The sequence below is a fragment of the Bos indicus x Bos taurus genome, chromosome 11, assembly GCF_003369695.1.
Source record: "Bos indicus x Bos taurus breed Angus x Brahman F1 hybrid chromosome 11, Bos_hybrid_MaternalHap_v2.0, whole genome shotgun sequence".
NCBI classification, from domain to species: Eukaryota; Metazoa; Chordata; class Mammalia; order Artiodactyla; family Bovidae; genus Bos; species Bos indicus x Bos taurus.
Genome location: NC_040086.1, coordinates 105,907,859 through 105,928,502, shown reverse-complemented (window position 1 = coordinate 105,928,502; position 20,644 = coordinate 105,907,859). Strand labels below are relative to the sequence as shown.

Sequence of the window (20,644 nt, the reverse complement as noted above, 5' to 3'; positions counted from 1 at the left end):
CAGTGCCCAAATGGAGTTCCCTCCCTGCCACTGCGCCTTGCTGGGCACACCACAGTCAGCGTGAGTGCTGCGTGCTCCTCACGCGTGTGGTTAATCCTTACTCCTGCTAACCCGGCTTCTGCAGCTGGCATGGAGAACTCCCCTGTGAACATGAGTCTCCTAAATTCCAGTTTGCTGTGTGGCTCACTCATCACCCAAGGTCTGAGTCACTTCCACCCACTTCATACCAACCACAAACACGATCGGCTTGGCATCAACATCCTCACCAAGCCTGAGAAACAGCGACTGATGGGGGCAGTGGCCTCCGCGGGCGAGCACTGGTCCACGGCCTGCGTCCTGCTGTGCTGCCGCACAGCCTTCCGCTGCCTGCCTCCCCAGCCGGGACGCAGCACACCACTCAGAGGACTGCAGACCTGCCCGCAGCTGCCGCGCCCACTATGACCCTACAGAGCAGCAAATGGGATGAGCTCGTCATGTCTGCCCTTGGCACTCCAACCATCACCACCAATCTTTCTCAGCATCACGCGTCCCCAGGGTTGAACGCTGTCATTTTCTAAATCTACTTGCTTCCCACTGTCAGTCTCCCAGTGTATCTCCTACTTTACATTAATCCTCAAAATGTGCTCACCTTGGTTTATAACGTAGGTGGCCTTTCAGATGGTCCCCAACGATCCCACTGCCCGGGGCTCACCCCTTGTCCACCCGTGTGCCCTGGGAGGTAGGTTGGACCTAGTGAGCCACCTTTAGCAAGCAGAACCCAACAAACAGGATGGGATGGCACCTCTGAAAGGAGTTACAGGAAGACCGGGGCTTTGCCTTGGTGCCCTCAGCCCTCTGAGGACAGGGGGGCAGCCTGAGCAGAGGCCCACATGACCAACAGCCACCAGAGTGGGCCTGGAGAATGTGTTCCTGAGGTCTGTCAGCAGCCACGAGCACAAGCTTGGAAGGGGCCCTCACTGAACCTCATGAGGGACCCAACGAGCCATAGGCCGACTGCCAACCGCCAGAATGAGAGGACAGATGCTGGCTGCTTTAAGGCACCAAAGCCTGGGGTGAACTGACACCCAGAAAGGGAAGTCAGCATCAACTCTGGAAGCAGGCGCACAGTGCTGCTAAACTAGAAACCCCGCGGCGGGGAGCGGCACGGAGCAGCACGTGAATGAACACCTGGCCCACCCTGAACACATTCCTTCAGGGATTCCGGACTCTGAAGACTCCGCAGGCACGGTCTGCAGCAGGGTGAGGGAGTCATGGGAGACTACGGAGGGGAGCAGGCAGAGAGCCCCACGGGGCCCACAGCCACACGGACAGCAGGAGGCGTGCCTCCCGCGCTGGGGCTTGGCCGGGATGCGTCCACGCAGCCAAGAGGAGGGGCGCTGAGGGAAGCGCTGTTAGGTACACAGAGGCCACAAGTGGCTGGCTGGGAAACTGCTCAGCCTCTCCAGAACAAACGAGGCCGTGTTTAGAGATGCCATGCCATTTGAGTCAGTGCTAATGAGGTGGATGAATCGAGAGCCTATTATACGGAATGAAGTAAGTCAGAAAGAGAGAGGAAAATATCCTGTATTAATACAAGCATAAATAGAATCTAGAGAGCTGGCGCTGATGAGCCTATCTGCCGGGGAGCACTGGCGATGCAGACAGAGAGCAGACCTAAGGGCGCTGTGTCACCCGCATATCTGAGGCTGCTGACTCCCCCATAAGGGTCATTCCAGCTTGTGATTCACCCAACCCAGCATTTTGCACGATGTACTCTACATATATGGAGAAGGAAATGGCAACCCACTCCAGCATTCTTGCCTGGGAAATCCCACAGACAGAGGAGCCTGGTGGGCTACAGTCCATGGGATTGCAAGAGTCAGACAAGACTTGGTGACTAAACCAGCACCCCTCTGCATATACGTTAAATAAGCAGAGTAACAACATACAGCCTTGATGTATTCCTTTCCCAATTTTGAAACAGTCTATTTTTCCATGTCTGATTCTAACTGTTGCTTCTTAATCTGCATACAGATTTCTCAGGAGGTAGGTAAAGTGGTCTGATATTCCCATCTCTTTAAGAATTTTCCAGTTTGTTGTGATCCATAGTCAATGACCAACCTAGACAGCATATTATAAAGCAGAACCATTACTTTGCCAACAAAGGTCTGTCTAGTCAAAGCTACGGTTTTTCCAGTAGTCATATATGGATGTGAGAATTGGACCAAAAGGAAAGCTCAGAGCCAAAGAATTGATGCTTTTGAACTGTGGTGTTGGAGAAGACTCTTGAGAGTCCCTTGGACAGCAAGGAGATCCAACCAGTCCATCCTAAAGGAGATCAGTCCTGGGTGTTCACTGGAAGGATTGATGCTGAAGCTGAAACTCCAATACTTTAGTCCACCTGATGTGAAGAGCTGACTCATTGGAAAAGACCCTGATGCTGGGAAAGATTGAAGGCAGGAGGAGAAGGGGATGACAGAGGATGAGATGGTTGGATATCATCACCGACTCTACTGACATGACTTTGAGTAAACTCCAGGAATTGGTGAAGGGCAGGGGAGCCTGGGGTGCTACAGTCCATGGGGTTGCAAAGAGCTGGACACGATTGAGCAACTAAACTGAACTGCACTGATAGTCAATGAAGCAGATATTTTTCTGATCCAGTGGATGTTGCCAATTGGATCTCTGGTTCCTCTGCCTGTTCTAAATTCAGCTTGTACATTTAGAAGTTCTTGGTTCACATACTGTTGAAGCCTAGCTTGAGCATTATCTTGCCAGCATGTGAAATGAGCACAAATGACAGAAACTGAAGAGGAACTGAAGAGCCTCATGAGGAAAGTGAAACAGGGGAGTGAAAAGCTGGCTTAAAACTCAACATTCAAAAAGCGAAGATCATGGCATCCAGTCCCATCACTTCATGGCAAATAGATGGGGGGGAAACGCCAACAGTGACAGACTTTTTTTCCTGGGCTCCACAATCACTGCAGATGGTGCAAGCCAAAGTCGCTCAGTCATGCCCAGTCATGCTCACCTCTTTGCAACCCCATGGACTGCATAGGCCAGCATATGGAGTGGGCAACCTTTCCCTTATTCAGGGGATCTTCCAAACCCAGGGCTCGAACCCAGGTTTCCTGCACTGCAGGAAGATTCTTTACCAGCTGAGTCACAAGGGAAGCCCAAGAAAGCTGGCTTGAGTAGCCTCCAGCAGATCTTCCTAACCCAGGAATCGAGCCAGGGTCTCCTGCGTTGCAGATGGATTCTTTACTAACTGAGCTATCAGGGAAGTCCTGCAGATGGTGACTGCAGCCATTAAATTAAAAGACGCTTGTTCCCTGGAAGAAAAGTTATGACAAACCTAGACAGCATGTTGAAAAGCAGAGGCATCACTTGCCAACAAACCCAAAGCTGTTTTTTCCAGTAGTCATGTATGGATGTGAGAGTTGAACCATAAAGAAGGCTGAGCTTTGAATAATTGATGCTTTTCAACTGTGGTACTGGAGAATACTCTTGAGAGCCCCTTGGACAGCAAGGACATCAAACCAGTCAATCCTAAAGGAAATCAACTCTGAATATTCATTGGAAGGACTGATGCTGAAGCTGAAGTTTCAATACTTTGGCCACCTGATGTGAAGAGCTGAATCGTTGGAAAAGATCCTGATTCTGGGAAAGATCAAGGGCAGAAGGGGGAAACAGAGGATGAGATGGTTGGATGGTATCATCAACTCAATGGACATGAGTTTGAGAAAACTCTGGGAGATAGTGAAGGACAGGGAAGTCTAGTGTGCTGTGGTCCACGGGGTCACAAAGAGCCGGACACAACTGAGTGACTGGACAACACCGTGGACGTGGGGCAGGGTGGCAGGAAGGAGAGGATGCCACGAACGGAGAGAGGCACGGAAGCGTATGCATCACCTTGTGTAAGATGGACAGCCAGTGGGGATCTGCCGTGTGGCTCAGGGAACTCAAGCTGGGGCTCTGTGACAACCAGAGGGTGGGACAGGGTAGGAGCTGGGAGGGAGGTGCAAGAGGAAGGGGACACATGTATACTTACGGCTGATTCGTGTTGATGTGTGGAAGAAACAAACACAATATTGTAAAACAATTATCCTTCAATTAAAAATAAATAAACTTTTTAAAAAGAGAGAGATGACATGGTCTAAAAATGAAGCCAAAGGCACAATAGTGTCTGGTATGCAAGATCCCAAATGATGAAAGATGGGTCTCAGAGCACATTCCGTGACTTTCTAGCCTTTCAAAGGGATGTATGGTGAGACTCCAAATGGGCCCACAAGTCCTTTCCTCTCCAGGACGTGGAAGGGTGTTGACCTTGGCCATCTCAGCAGCAGCTCAGGCCAAGGAGGCTGATCCCCAAGAGCGCTGTAGGCACGGCTTCCGTCCAACAGAGGGAAACACAGGAAGACACGCCACAGTACACTCTAAAGGATTATACGTGCAAAAGCATCACCAGCTCGGGTCAAAGTGCAGAAAACAGAATGAGGCTTTCGGATTCCCCAAACTCCACTAAATATGAAGCAGGTCAAGGAAACCTCAGCTAGAATGCTTACCACTTTTAAGGAAAGAAGACCAGGGGCTCCCACACCTAGAACCAGGAAAGGGGACCAGGGGGCTCCCAGGCCTAGAACTAGGAAAGGGGACCAGGAGGCAACCAGACTTAGAACTAGGAAAGGGGACCAGGAGGAGCCCAGACTTAGAACTAGGAAAGAGGACCAGGGGGCCCCCAGACCTAGAACTAGGAAAGGGGACCAGGGGGGAGCCCAGACTTAGAACTAGGAAAGGGGGCCAGGGGGAGCCCAGACTTAGAACTAGGAAAGAGGACCAGGGGGCTCCCAGACCTAGAACTAGGAAAGAAGACCAGGGGCTCCCACACCTAGAACCAGGAAAGGGGACCAGGGGGCTCCCAGATCTAGAACTAGGAAAGGGGACCAGGGGGGAGCCCAGACTTAGAACTAGGAAAGGGGGCCAGGGGGAGCCCAGACTTAAAACTAGGAAAGAGGACCAGGGGGCTCCCAGACCTAGAACTAGGAAAGGGGACCAGGGGGGAGCCCAGACTTAGAACTAGGAAAGGGGGCCAGGGGGAGCCCAGACTTAGAACTAGGAAAGAGGACCAGGGGGCTCCCAGACCTAGAACTAGGAAAGAAGACCAGGGGCTCCCACACCTAGAACCAGGAAAGGGGACCAGGGGGCTCCCAGACCTAGAACTAGGAAAGGGGACCAGGGGGAGCCCAGTAACTGGGGATCCCAGTAACAGGAGGGAAAGGGGCAGGACACAACTTTTGAAAGAATGGCATAGCTCATGGACACAACATAAACCAGTTAGAATCAAATGGGACCAAGAAGGCAGACAAGACTAAGCCTTGAGCTTCAATCAGCACGTGAAACGACACACCCAGAGGCACCACGACAGTTCCAAAGCGCTGTCAAAAGACCAAGGAGTGGGCGGTGGCCCAAACCCTGGAAATCTCCACTCCTTCCCAAAAATAGCTGGAACAATTCTCCCACCCATTAGCATATAAAATTATTCAGCCTATAAAAACTAACCACACCACCTTCCGTGGGCACACTCACCCTCTGCGATGGCCCACACGGTAGAGCGTGCTTCTCTCTGAATCTGAACAAATCCACTTCTTACCTATCACTTTGTCTCTCACTGAATTCTTTCTGTGATGTTACATCAAGAACCTGAGCTTCATTAGGTCCTGAAACCAGGTACCGTGGGCTTTGGTTGGGTTTGTGTCCGGCACTTGGGTTCAAGTCCCAATCTGAGGTAAAAGGTTTCAATCCCAGACCTAGAACTCAGAAAGGAGAGCAAGGGGATTTCAGACCTAGAACTAGGAAAGCGGACCAGGGGATCCCAGACCTAGAACTCGAAAAATGGACTGGAGGATCCCAGACCAAGAACTAGGAAAGGGGACTCAGGGGGCACCCAGATCTAGGACTAAGAAAGAAGACTCAGAGGGCTCCAGACCAGGAAGCAGGAAAGGGACCCAGGGCACCTGGACCTAGAACTAGCAAAGGGGACCAGGGGTTCCTAGACCTGAGAACCAGTCAGGGATTCTCCCAATATTTGCTGGACTCTAACCAGCCCTTCCGTATGTCCAGGGTCCCCATTTTGAACAGGAAGCTGTAGAACAGCTGCCCCTGCCCAGCCTCCACTGTATGCGGGGCATGGGCCTGAGTACCTTGTCTCTCGTGTTTCATGGCTCTAAGATCTAGAGAAACTGTGGAGCCTCAGCCAGACCTGGGTCCAATTTGGATGATGAGATTCTGCCTTTGAGCTGATGCTGCAGTAGAGTGAGGCGGGGAGTGGGGAGCGTGGCTGAGTGTATCTTACACGGGAAGAAGCTAGATCAGCAGACCGTGGCAGGCAGCCCCGAGGACGGCCCGCACGGACCCCTGGATCCTGGTAACAGTCTTCCCCACGAAAGGTGGGCTGGCCTATTGACTCCTCCTGACAGATACAATGGCACAGCTGGCAGCTGGTTCCCCTGCAACTGCTTCCTGCAGCCTCTCTCTGGCACTCACGTCGTGAGTTACGGCATGGTGAGGACACTTGAGCAGCCCACGGAGAGGCCGCAGCTGTGGGGGGCACGGCCAGTGACCCATGACAAGCCAGTCTTTTCAACAGTCTCTAGTGGGCCTGAACGTAACCCTCCAGTCCTAATCAAGCCTCAGGCTGGCTGCACCTCTGGCTTCAGCTGGACTGTGACCTCGTGAGGGACCCCAGGCCACAGGTACCCTGTCAAGCCACACCTGGACACCTGACCCTTAGGAACTGTGAGATAATAGATACTTGCTTTAAGCTGATAACCAGGACTTCCCTGGTGGCTCAGACGGTAAAGTGTCTGCCTACAATGCGGGAGACCTGGGTTCCATCCCTGGGTCGGGAAGATCCCCTAGAGAAGGAAATGGCAACCCACTCCAGTACTCTTGCCTGGAGAATCCCATGGATGGAGGAGCCTGGTGGGCTATAGTCCACGGGGTCACAAAGAGTCGGACACGACTGAGCAACTTCAGTTTCACTTCCACTTCACTTACACTTTAAGCTGATAAGTTCTGGAGTAATTGTTAGCTTCTGTGAAAATTATTCCGTCCTGGGACCTACCCGGTTCCCAGATGACCATCACTCTGAAGGCTCCTCCCCGACTGGGTCCCCTCTGCCTACATACACCAAGCTTTCTCTTTTCCTTTGTAACCAAGAAGGCAAAGGAGCAGAAGTGTTGGCTGCTCCCAACCATCCACCAAAGTCACAGGTACCCACGAGCCCGAGAGCGCCGAGGCAGCCGTTGCCTTCCCCGCGCAGGCGCAGGCAGTGCGGCAGGTGTGCGACCACCGCGTGGGCTCCAGTGCGGACCATCCTGCATACGAGCTGGGCAGCCCTGTGCCCATCAAAGAGTGTCCCCCAACACTCATGCGTGAAGCGAGTCGTGAGGGCCCGACACACGCACGGACCGCACCTGTCGGCTGCGCCGCGTCACGGAGAGGAAAAGGCAAACTCCACCACAGGCCGAAGCTTCCCTTTGCGCAAGGCCCAGCCTCCCTGCCTGGCTACTGAGAAGGCTGCAGAAGGGCAAGGCCTCCCTGGGCTGAGGCATGGCCGCTTCTCGCTCAGGCCCTCCCCAGGTCAGAACTCCGCCGTGCGCAGGTGTCAACGGTGCCCATCCTCGGGCTCTGGGGCCAGCACAGGGCAGCACCCTGCACAACGGCAGGGCCCAGGGAAGGGGCTTCCTCGCCGCCCAGGGCCTGTGCTCGTCCACGGTGAGCCTCAGAAGCACCTGCCTTCCAGGCCTCCCGCACTGCAGAGGCTGCTGAAGGGACCTGGGCCCACTGCTCCCCTCCAGCCTCCCAGGAAAATCTGGTACATGTGTCCAGGTCTGCCCAGGCCAGACTCGCAGGATAGGGTCAGGACCACAGCCTCCTTGAGCCTCCACGGGATAGCAGCAACACATTTAGAAGATCATCTACCGAGCACGGAGGAAGCCACAGAGGCTTGAGCTGATCTTGGGACTGCAGACAGGTCAGGACGGGAATGAGGCTGCCCCGTGGCCGACGCCGGCACAGGTAAGGACCAGACCAGGACGGGCCTCCCCTGTCGGCAGGCTGCCTTTCCCACCTGGGGGCATCAGTCCCCCAACCCAGCTCTGTTCCAGACCCCAGATCCCACTGGGTTTGGCGCTGTGGGGGCAGGCTGCGCGTGCTCTCAGGCCAGGACACGGTGGGCCCACCTGGACCCACCGCAGGCATCCCTGATGAGGCGGCTTACTCACCCCGAAATCGAAGCAGTTGAAGGAGGACCGGAAGTAGCTCCTGGGCCCCAGGCCATACATCTTCAGGGACATCTCTGTGAGGAAGAGACCCAGGAAAACAAACTCTGCAAAGTCTAGGAGAAGCCGGAGAAGAGGGGGATTAGCTCGCGGCCTCCTCCCGCCTGGCTCAGTCCAGACCGGAGGACACCAGACCTCTGGGCCGATCCAGGGGGCAGCTTCCAGGCCTGGTCTGTGGCTCTGAGCTCCAGCCTCAGCCCAGGACAAAGCAGCGAGCAGAGGACGTGACGCAGAGAGGTGCTCCTTCCAGCTTTCGAGGCGAGTGCCCAGGCTCCCAGGACCAGGTTCAGGAGTGAGTCTAGGTCAAGGGCTCAAGTCTCCCAGAGGACTTAGGTGGTCAGGCAGGAGGCGCCCAACCCCCGGAGATGCTGGACGGCTGTGGACCCTTCCTTCTCCCTTCAGTCTCATTCCCTGATCCACACACCAACTGCAACTGGAGTCCCTCTGTGAGGACCCTGGGCCAGAACGCCAGTTTCTCTGCAGGGACCGCCCTGACCCTCCTGGACTCACAGCACCATGTCTGGTTTTAACTCTGTCCACAGGCTCACCCCACTAAAGGAGAGCATCCTGACCACCCAACACCCGCAGACCCCCATAGTACGAGTCTCCCAGGAGGCACCCACACTTGCTCGGGGCTCTGGGGAGTCACATAGGACCCCTGTGGGTGTGGTGCCTTCAGCTCCCTGCAGGCTGGGCCCGGCAGGTGGCAGTAGAGAGCAGGGCCTGCTTCAGCCCAGGGACCCTGCCACTGGCAGCGCTGACCCTGCTGCAGGACTGAAGCGAGGCCACACTGGACCTGAGGGTCATCCTGGGAATTCAAGGCACAGAGACACTACTCCAACCCAGCCTGAGCAGAAGGCAGGGTCAGAACAGGAAGAACCGTCCAGAAGCTGTACAAGACCGCAGACTGCAGGAGACACAGCCAAGTTTAGCCCCTGACAGGCTGGCCAAACCAGGAATTCCAGGGATCAGAACAAGGTCACTGTTCTTGATCCTCCACCCAAAGCTGGAATCCATGCATCATTTCAGACAGTGAGCCAAAGGCACTGTGGCCTCTGACCCCAGAGCATGGGGCCAGGGAAGCAGTGGAGCGTGAAGGGCAGAGCCCCCACAGGCCAGGGACACAGGGGTCAGGCCACCAGGCAGTCACCCGCGTGGTGGCCCCAGGGCCTCTGCATCCAGACTGGTTGGGAGACTGGCCCTCAAGCAGCTTCTGCTCAAACAGAAGGTGGAAGAGAGGGTCACACACGTCCTGCCCTCCGTGTGCACCCTGAAACTGCTCTCCCCCATGTGCTGCACAGACACACAGGCCTCCCCAGGCAGCTCTGCAGCAGCTGAGACCCCAGACAAGCAAAGACACCACTTCCACTGCCCACTGGGCAGCATGCATCACAGACGTGTGATGGTGCATACGGCCCAAGAAGGTCTCGGGTAGGCGACCCGGGTACATGGACAATCACCACCTGCCTGGCCTCTGAAGCCAGTCCAAATGCCAGCAGGGTACCCAAGCCATGCCCGGGATGAGTAAGGCGATGGAACAGCAGCCCTCCTGGAGAAGCCATGTGAAGGCTGTGCCCTGAGTCCAGCATGGAACATGAGCCCCTCGGCCCCTGCACTCCAGGGCCCCATGAGAGGAGCTCAGGTCTTGGAAGGAGAGACCGCAGAGACAGGGCTCCTAGCTGCCCCACCCAGACCTTGGAGCTGAAGCTACCCAGTGGCCCATCTTGCTCCCAGGAGATCAAAGTGGGAGCCCTTCATTGGAACCAGCCCAGGAAGTGCTGAAAGGGAAGCTTTCCAAGAAAGGGGGCACCTGGAACACAGCCTCCACAACATGCCCACTCCTTTCCTCTCCCAAGGAAGAGACCCTCAACTTCATATGCTCAGCCTCCCGTCAGAGGCCAAGAAAGGGCATCCACATGTTCCTTCCTAAAGTATGCATTCAGCTTGCAGGCCCTTGCGCTGCCCTGAGCTGACCCCAGAGACAGCTGACCCCTCCCTCCAGGAGATCATGGGCTAGGGGAGCAGAGCAACTACATTACACAATGTCTGCGTTATAACAGGAAGACAGCAACTGTGGGGACACAGGGACAGAGGAGAGGGTGGCCAGGTCCATCCTGCCAGGCCCAGGGGTTCACGGCATGACAGCATCCACTCCCAGGCCCCCTTCACCATCTGAGCATCAGTCTCGGGGTCCTTAGTGCCTCGGGGGTGGTGCATTTGACAGGCGGACAGCGAGGTGCATGGCCAGCCTCAGGCCAGGGCCCCGTGGTGAGCTCTGATGGAGCTAGTCCTAATGGGAGCCCCCACTTCTGCCTCTGCCTCCTGCAGGCCTGCCCTCCTGGGCTGGGTCAGCCCGCCTCAGCTTCAGCCCAGCACTGAGCAGATGCCTCCAGACCCAGCAGAGGCCACCCCTCCCTCCAGCCATTTTCCCTGGGGGATGCTGATGAACGCAGGCGTTTCCAGGAAACCACAGAGAAGATGAGGCAGTGAGGGGGCAGATTTGCAGCCAGGGACGCCTGTGGCCCGGTCAGCACATAGGTACTTCCAGCCTCATGCTCCTGCCATCAGACACGCAACCAGGCCGTGCAGGCCCCCTCCAGCCCACTTAGTGGGCAAATCTCCAGGAAACAGGAGCAACCACAAGACAGACCGGATACCGCTGGCTTCTTGCAGGAAGAAAAGGCCTCGCGAGAAGCCCCAGGGAGCAGCCACACTACTGCCCGAGTGAGGAGGAAGCCCTGTCTGCCCAGCCCCTGCCCAGCGCCCAAGGGTGGGTACCACCGCCTGAGGACTCAAGGAGACACTGAATTCAGTCCCAAGCCAGGTCCCACACCAAGTCTTGAGCCCAGGACACATGAATCAGGGGCAGGGCGCCGGGCTCAGTGCACACACTTTGATTCCTTAGCCCGCCCTCCCCACCTGGGAGCCAGCCGGGGCCCCTCCTGCTTCTCCTCTCTCTGCCCTTTCCCATCATGCCAGCAACGGATTGCAATTGAAGTCTGGGAAACAGCCTGGAGCCAGCCCCCAACACAGCCCTCCCCAGCCACATTTTCAAGTGACCCGGGGAGCCATCCATCCAGAGCCCAAAAGAACCCAGCAACAGCAGCCCAGGCTCCTGGTCAGAGCTGCCTAGGCTCCGTGTGGCTGGTCCGCTGGGGGCCAGAACTGGGAGCCAGGAGGGTTCTCTGGAGAAAGGCTTTCTTGGGCATCTAGGTGGCTGCACACACGCAGGGAAAGGGAGATGGAAAGGAAGAGAGGGAGGCAAGTGTGGAAGCTCAGAGCAGGCTGTTTCCAGATGAGGAACTAACACGAGCAGGCTGAAGGCGCTGACCTCGGGGAAGGGGCAGGAGGGGCTCCTGACCGCAGGACAGAAATCATTCATGCAGTGTCTCTGGAGCTCTCGTGAGGCAAAACGAACAAACATGACCTTCTGTTGCACGTGCCCTGCAGGGCCCTTGGGTGTGAAGGAACCTGGTCCCTGGGAAGGGGCCTCAGCTCTTCACCTCCTTGGAGGTGTAACCAGGGCCAGACAGGTCACGACCCAGAGCCCCTGCTATGTCCTCAGGCTCATGGACACGTTTGTAAGTAATCCCTGGTCATGGACACGTCCAGATTCACCCAACCAAGAAGACACAGAAACAACCAGAAGAGCCCTGGGAGACCCCTGGGAGCCAAGACTCTTTCTCCTCAGGAATCCAGGGCGGACGCATCACTCGGTCCCTGGGTCGAAAGCCCTTAGGGCAGGAGACATCATCCCGGTTCCCCAGACCCCTCCCTCGTTTCCCACTACACTGACGGACGGGGTCTAACCAGACCAGCCCAGCCTCCTGGAACCTGGGCCAGGCCTGGGCACAGTCAGGCCTCCAGCAGAGACCCCCGGGGCACTTTGGTCGGCACAGGGGTCCTACCCAGGGCACGCCAACGCCACAGGCTGTGGGCCGGAAGTGGTTCGGAGGAGGCGGGGCCTGGGAGGCGGGGCCCGGGAGGCGGGGCCCGGAGGCGGGGCCCGGAGGCGGGGCCAGCTACGTACACAGCGCCGTGGTGAGCCGCTGGGGCTGCTGGTAGTGCACCATGGCCACGCACAGCGTGTTCAGGGCCACCACACACAGCACCACCCAGTAGAAGCTCTGCGCCTTCACCAGGCGCCGGATGAAGAACCGGAACATCTTCTCCTTCCTGCGGAAGTATGACGAGCTCTCCGTCTTCCCACTCTTGAGGCTGGCTCGGGCGAAGGGGGACCCTGCAGGAACAGGGGGCTCGCTGAGGGTGTGGGTGACCAGCAGGTCCCAGGGCACACTCTCCCTCCGCCAGTGTGAGCCCTGCAGACGCACCCGCAGAGCATGTGTCCCCCATCCCACAAGGACACTTGCCCTGGCCTGGCTCAGGGCGCCTGTTTCCATCCCAGGCGCCACGTGTGTCAGACCCACTACCAACATTGTGCTAAAGGCCCCTGCGCCCCCTGGAGTGGGTCCTGGCCACACCCCTGCTTCCCAAATGAGGGAACCAAGAGCCTGGGTAGTCTCCATACCTGCTGGGCTCTGGCTGGGAGGCCTGCATTGAAACAGGCCTCTGGTCCCCAGCGCCCCAGCCACCTTACAGGAGGGTAGTCCCCGTGCTCCCAGGCCACTCTGATTTCTGGCATCACCTGGGGAGTCCTGTCGTTTCTGGCCTTTCCTCCCTCCGTAGCTCCAGGGCCAAGAGCCACTGACCACCCGCTTTTCTAGGAGTTGTCTTGGAACACAGCCAAGCTCCTTCACTTGTGTCTGGCTTGGCTGCAGACCGTGGCCCACAGAGCCCAGAAAGTCTGCCCAGGAAGCTGCTCCTCTGTCCCCACTCACCCGCCAGACCCAACTGCCCTCGCCCGCTCCTGTGCCCACAGCCCCTGCACTGCCCCCAGGGGAGTGCCTTCTCCCCAGCTCCTTCTCAGCTCCGAGGTCACCCTTCTCTAGGCTCCAGTAACAGGCCTCAGTGCCCCAAAAATCACACCCTGTACCAACTGCACTGCGTAGGCTTACCAGTCTGTTCTTTGCCTGAGCCCCAGATCAGACTGAGCTCTGGGGGGCACGGCTTCCCTCTGCACCCCCAACCCCTTGTGCCATGTGACAATTGCATGAGCGGACTTCATGGGTGCCTGGAGGCTCTGAGTACCCCCGAGTGCTCAAACACAGGTGGCTCTGAACACCTGGCCTAGCCACATCCCTGGGGAAGAAGCATGTGTGCATGTTACACGACGGCAGGCGTGTTTGCACAGGGGTGTGTGCGTGTGCAGACTCAAGAGCGTTTCAGGCTGGCGTCTTCTTGGACTCACTAAATGAAGACGGGCTGAGGCCTCTGGGGCAGCTGCATCACACAGAGACGCTGTGCGCCAGACACACGGCAGGTGAAGAGCACCTGCCAGTCAGCCCTTGTGGGGGTGAGCAGGGCCCTAATGGGGAATTCCCAGCACGCTAGATGCCACACCCACACCCCATCCACACCTGCGGAAGACACTGTTCCATCGCAGCCTCTGGCTGAGCCAGGACACAGCTCCCAGTCCATGACCTGACACCAGCCAATGCCAAGTCCTCGTGACTGGCTCATTCAACAAAATCTCTTGCCCATGGTGCACTGGGATGCCCCAGAGGGATGGTATGGGGAGGGAGGTGGGAGGGGGGTTCAGGATGGGGAGCATGTGTACACCCGTGGCGGATTCATGTTGATGTATGGCAAAACCAATACAATATTGTAAAGTAATTAGCCTCCAATTAAAATAAATAAATTTAAATTAAAAAAAAAAAATCTCTTGGCCAATCTTGCCAAGGGTTGCAAAATGCCAAGGCCACAGCCAGACACACCCACTCCCTCCTCCAAGACAGCCATGGGGCAAAGAGGGAAGACAGGGACCCAATACAGACAAGGAGAGGCCTGCACACAGGCAGAGCCCACACAGAGCCACTGGGGAACCCACACACTCAAAATCCCCAGACACTGCCATTTACAAACAGAGTCACACACACGTGCTGCACAGCACACCCCAATGCTGACCACACCCCCAAAGACACACTCAGATTCACACAGGCGCACACCTGCGATCACACACAGGCCCACTCTGGGAAGGCAGGTCAAGAGAACATGTGACTCAAGAAAGGCGCTTTGTGCGTGCACGTGGCCAGTAGGACAAGCAACACGCTCCCCAGGAGACTCCCTGCTGGACGAGCCCCGTGAGGCCAGCTGGCCCCACCCAAAGAGGGCATCAGGGCTGCTGTCCTCTCACACCCCCGGGACCATGGGGCCTCAGGGTGTCCCGGGCTGGGTCCCCGAGGACAGGCGGCATTTCCCACGAACAGCGCCTGTATGCTCACAGCAGCTCTTTGGTGAAAGGAAGGGTCTGCAGTAGAAGTGAAAATGTGTCACAGTCAGAATCCCTGCTTTGGGTGGAAGCGTGCAACGCCGGGACTTCTAGGCTTTGTCGTTTTCCAGGTCCCACTTAATCAGCACATATTCTTCATGATAAAAAAGGCTTATTTCACAAAAAATACACATTTTCAAGCTAGGGGGCAGTTGAGACTGAATGAACTATGGATGACGGCAGAATTAAGCCCAGCTGGAATGACATGGGTGCCTGGGCACACGTGGGGTCTTGGCACTGTGCCCAGGCAGGGTCTCATCAGCCAACATAATGTCTGCATCAGCCCCACTTAGCACCATCCCTTCGATGACTGCCCTGAGTGGGGCAGAGAACACAGGACAACCATGACCTGCCCCTGCCCCCACCATCCCACCAGGGCACAGGCCACAGATCACAGGTGACAGGCAGGCAGTACAGGACGCGCCTGCTCAGCGGCTGCATTCCCTGGTATGGCAGGCAGAGTGATGTGGACTGGACACCAGGCGTGTGGACGTGAACCCTGTCCACCCAATAGGCACGTGCCTGGTACATCCTCGCAGCTGAAGAGTCCTCACTGGAAACAGATATGGGGTCTCATGGGGTTCTGGGGGTTAAGGAAAGCCATGCAGGCTGACCCATCAGGCCTCAACCAGCAGCCAGCATGGAGCTGGGGGGAACCCAGGAGGTGCCAGGCCCTATATCCAGACCCGAGGGAAGCAGACCACCTGTAGAGCCTGAGGCCCCGAGTGCAAGGAGACCCTTGGGCTCTGCTGGGGACTTGGAGCAAAGTCTACAGGGTCCCAGATATGGCACAGAGCTAAAATAACCAAAATAAAACAAAGAGAGAAAATAAAACTCCTCCCAAATCATTCAGCAGATGAGAGGAAAGAAGTTCACTCTTAAAAACCCAAACTAGGAGCCTGAAGATGCAGCAACGCAATGTCTTAGATAAACATATACAGGAAATATAAGGAGGGAGAAATCAAAGGAAAAGGCTGAGAGACACAAAGGAGCAAAGGAAGAGGTAACACAAAGTAACAGGAATTCCAGGAGCAAAAAGAAAAAGGAAAGGAGGTTAAATAACTGGACAAATGGAAAAAAAATTCCTCGAGTAGGAAGACCTGAGCTGCAGGCTGAGAGGCCCCCTGGGCTTCAGACCCCAGGCAGAGGGCATTCCAGGCGGGGCCATATCTGCAACCAGGACACTAGGAACAGGACAGTGATCCCCACAGAACAAGAGAGAACAACCACAGCAGCAAAAGCTCTCTTGTCCTGAGAACAACAGAGGACGCCTGAGCGTGTGCAGAAGCCAGTCACTCACCCACACGCCGCCCAGCGGAGCACTGAGAGACAGCAGAGCCCAGACGGAGCGAAACCCCGTGGGACACAGAGACTGCAGAGGAGACAGCACCCGCGCGGCCGCGCAGTGCAAAGGCCAGGCAGGCCTATGCCTGCCCGGGGTGACCACAGGGCCTGCAGACACAGGAAGTAAGTCCCCAAGACATCTCCCACCAGGAGTGGGGAACAAGGAGGGAAATGCTGCAAATACTTACTGGGCTGAGGGTGGGGCAGAGGCATGAGAAATCCAGCAACTCAGTTATGGAAACACCACACCCTGGTGGTAAGAGGGTAGAAAAGCATGAAAATAGGAAAGCAAATGTTTCTAATTCTGGGAGCAGGGATGGAACGTCATCATTTGTGGAACATAAGCAGGAAGAATCGGAAATTAGCAGAGGGGAGATCATGATGAACAGCAGCCTGGTCAAAGAGCAAAGCAGGAAAGAGAGAGACCACAGTATCACACATCGACACCAAATATCAAAGGAGGAGGAGGAGGAGGAAGTCACGGACACCAACCCTTACACTAACCAGGCTGGACTCCCCCATTGGGAACAGAGACCATAAGACTGGGTTAAAAAAAGCAAAACCCAGCTAAATGTTGTTTGTAAGAAGAACATTTAAAATACTTAATGTCATAAAGAGTTGAAAATGAAAGGAAAAGCAAAGATACCAAGCAATGCGAACTAAAACCCAAAAATAATGGTAGTAATGAAAAGTAAGACATTTGCTGGCAGACAAGGAATTGTCCAGTGGAGGAGGTAAATGGATAAAGAAGGTATTGTGTGATGATCAAACACATGCTCACAAAGAAGATGTAACAGCCATAAAAATATATAGCAGCCAAATATGTAAACAAAAGCCATGAGACATACACAAGAAAGCATCAGGAAAATGCCAGTCGAAACCACAAGACTTAGCACCTCACACTTGTCAGGATGGCTGCTTCCAAACAGACAAAAGACAGTGTTGCTGAGAACACGGAAAAATTAGACCTTTGTGCTCTGTTGATGGGAACGTGAATGGAGAACAGCACTGTGGCTCCTCAGAAGTGAAAACTAAAACCACCTGATGACCCAGCAAGCCGGCTGCGGGGAGACTAGCTCTAGCTCTGGCTCTCTATCTTGGGCTTCCCAGGTGGCAGTAGTGGTAAAGAATCCACCTGCCGACGCAGGGGACGTAAGAGATGCAGATCCAATCCCTAGGTTGGGAAGATCCCCTGGAGGAGGGCAGACAACCCACTCCAGTGTTCTTGCCTGGAAAATCCCACAGACAGAGGAGCCTTGCGGGCTACAGCCCACAGGGTCACAAAGAGTCAGACACGACTGAGTGAGCACAGCATGTATTTGCATCTATAGAAAGAAAGGTCTCCAAAATAACTGAAATCAGGATCTTGAAGAGATCCGAGCTCTCCCATGTAAACTGCAGCACAATTCACAGCAGATAAGACATGGAAACAACCTAACTGCCCGCCGACAGCTGAGTGGACAGAGAAAATGTGATCTATACATACCACAGAATACTCTTCAGCCCTAATAAGGAAGGAAATCTGGCAATATGTGCCCACATGGATGGGCCTTGAGGATGTCATGCCAAGTGAAATGAGCTACATTCAGAAAGACAAATACTTCATGAATGACTGCACGCAGATGAGGGATCTGAAATAGTGAAATCCATTAATCCAGAGACGGGACAGTGGTGACCAGGGGCTGCCGAGTGGGACTGGGGAGTTGTGAACAGGAACAGAGTTCCAGTGAAGTGGGATGGACAAGCTCTGCAGACCTGCTGCCCAGCGCAGCACCTGCGGTCAACAGTAATCCACCGCACACTTTAAATGTAGGAGGACGGATCTCATGATGTGTTCCGATCATACACACACACACACACACACACACACAATTTTAAGAAAAAAATACAAAAGAAACTTATTAATAAAAAATGAAGTGAGAATGTTCCAAACACCTCTTTCAGAACTGAACAGATCTACTAGATAAAACATAAAGACCTAAAGAACTGGAAAACACAATCAACAAACTTGACTTTGAGACACACATATAACCTGATAAGTCACAAAAGCAGAGCATACACAGAGCATGCTTCTGTCAATGAAACTTTCTAAAGTCAGTCATGAAGGTTGGAATTTGAAAACTTCTAAATATAGAGATTTACTGGCCACATTTCCCAATCATTATCTGATAAAATTAGACATAATAAAAAGATGGTCAAAATATTGCTGCTTATAACTCAGAAGCACGTTCCCAGATAACCTTTGCCTCAAGAGGAGTAAAAAAATTGTTATCTGGAAACCAGTACAGAGGGGACATCATAACAAAGCTCTGTGCAGAGGGAAACATGCAGCCTTAACTGCTTTCACTGTTAAAGAAGAAAGAAAAAAGAACAAGTTATACATTTTAAGAAGTTAGAAAAATAATAATAAAATAAATCAAAATAAAGTAGAAAGATAAACCTAATAATGACTAAAAATAACAATAATAAAAATGAAAACAAAAAATATAAGGAAATCTACAATCTGTTTATTTTAAACCATCATTAATACATACTAAGCTTACATGATCCTAATTAAGAAATTAGAAATCAAAGATAAATATACTGACAACCAGAAAAAAGCAAAACCAAACTCGACACAATCTAGTCGGTCTCAGAGCTTTAAATGCCTTCTGCAGCCTGAATGCCAGCCCCTGACACATAGAGTGCCCAGCTGACACCCCACTACATCTCCAACGTGCATCTCAAACTCAGCACAAACTCAGAACCAAATTCTAGTCATTGTCCCCCAAAATGCATGGGTTTCCAGTCCCATCCTCTTGGGCAGGGCTCCTCTGTGGACACTCCCTGCAGAGCTGTCCTTGATGTCTCTCTCTGTCTCATCTCCACATCCGACTCATCAGAAATCCTATGGGCTTGTCCTCAAAATAGATCTAGAATCCAACTGCTTAGTACCCCCGCCCCCAGCACTGGGGTCCTCACAGCAGCCCTGGGCCTGGTCCTGCCCTGCCCTCTCTGCATGGCGGGCAGTCTTCAGCGCCCTCCTGAAGCCAGATGCCACCCTCCTCTGCAAACCGCCATGGCTGGCAGAGTCCACGCTGGGCTCCAGCCCCCCTGGCATTCTTGTTTCCTCTCCTGCTGCCCCAGCCCTCCACTCTGCTCCAGCCACACAGGCCGCCTGGACTTTGCTGCCTCAGGGTCCTCTCACCTGTCTCGGGGATGCTCTGTGCCCTGGTAAGTTCACCTGCTCATTTCTTCAGCTTTTTACTCAAAGGTGACCTTTTCAGGGCCTGTTGTAGCCACTCTATTTAAAACCCCTACACCCTCAGACCCTTTGAACCCCCTCTTTCTCTACTTTTTTCCTTTTCACACCTAGCACTGGAATGGAAACTCCAAAGATGAAGGCTTCTGCATCTTGCTCAATGCCTCGGGCACTTCCCAACACATCTGGGCACTTAGTATCTGTTAAGTGAATGGACCAGCAGAGAACTGAATGTAGGAGAGAGGAGAAGAATACAAGAGAGCTCTACATGCAGTTCTATAGAAACAAGCTTGAAAGGCAACAAAATGGAGTATTTCCTCAAAATATAACACCGGTCCATACTATTTTCCCTGGTGGCTCAGACGGTAAAGAATCTGCCTGCAATGTGGAAGACCGAGGTTCAGTCCCTGGGTTGGGAAGATCCCCTTGAAAAGGGAATGGTTACCCACTCTAGTATTCTTGCCTGGAGAATTCCATGGACAGAGGAACCTGGCGGGCTACAGTCCATGGGGTCACAAAGAGTCAGACACGACTGACTAACACATTCTTTTCATTTCTTAGCTAGATGGGTTCACATTTTTATTTTACCTTTAAAGAACAGATAATTTAGGTGTTATTTAAACTATTCCAAGCTACAGGAAAAGATTTTTTTACCTCCCTAATTCGTTTTACAAAATCACAATAAAAACTTTTTTTAAAAAAAACTTTAGGTAAAATAAGAATAGAGGGACCATTTAAATATTAACACTCATGATAAATTTGAAAAAAATTAAAATTCAAATCCACCATATATATTGGTCTCCTATTAACAAACACAAACAACCCAACAGAAAAGCGTACAGAGTACATGAAAAGTCACCAACACCCAAATTGAAATGGGAAACAAACACTTAAAAAGAAGTTCAAAATCACTAGTAGTGAGTGAAATGAGAACTACAATTGCCACAAAATACCACCTTATAATCATCAAATTCCCCTCAAACTGGGAAAAGTCGAGAGTAGCTGCAACCTCCAGGCAGGACAAGAACATAGGTGCTTCTGCACCAGGGTGAACGTGTGGTCACAGACCCTCTGGACAGCAGCCGCCCTGGAAGGTGCCAGCGCACCCTCCCTGCAGCAGCCTGCTCCTGGGACCCAGCCCACGGGGGCAAAAGCTCTGCCGAGCAAAGACAGATGTTTAAGCAGCTGATTACAGGGTAGTGGACACCACACCATGGACACTATGAACCCCACACAGAAGCAAATTCTAATTAGACCAGCTGATCAGGGTTGGGGGGGTGTTCCAAGAGGCACTGATGAGAAAATTTTGTATGAAACTATACAGCCAACGAAGGTCCGTCTAGTCACGGC

At 53.8% G+C, this 20,644-nt stretch overlaps 1 protein-coding gene across 10 annotated transcripts in view; it reads right to left on the bottom strand.

Moving 5' to 3' along the window:
- Positions 1-20,644, bottom strand: part of CACNA1B (calcium voltage-gated channel subunit alpha1 B) — a 212,391-nt gene that overhangs the window by 114,847 nt on the left and 76,900 nt on the right. For all 10 annotated transcript variants that reach the window (XM_027557028.1, XM_027557030.1, XM_027557031.1 and 7 more), the window contains exons 11-12: positions 12,352-12,561; positions 8,265-8,377 (exon numbers count right to left, since the gene is read on the bottom strand). In XM_027557028.1, the coding sequence (XP_027412829.1) occupies positions 8,265-8,377; positions 12,352-12,561 (323 nt within the window). The remainder of the gene's footprint in view (positions 1-8,264; positions 8,378-12,351; positions 12,562-20,644) is intronic.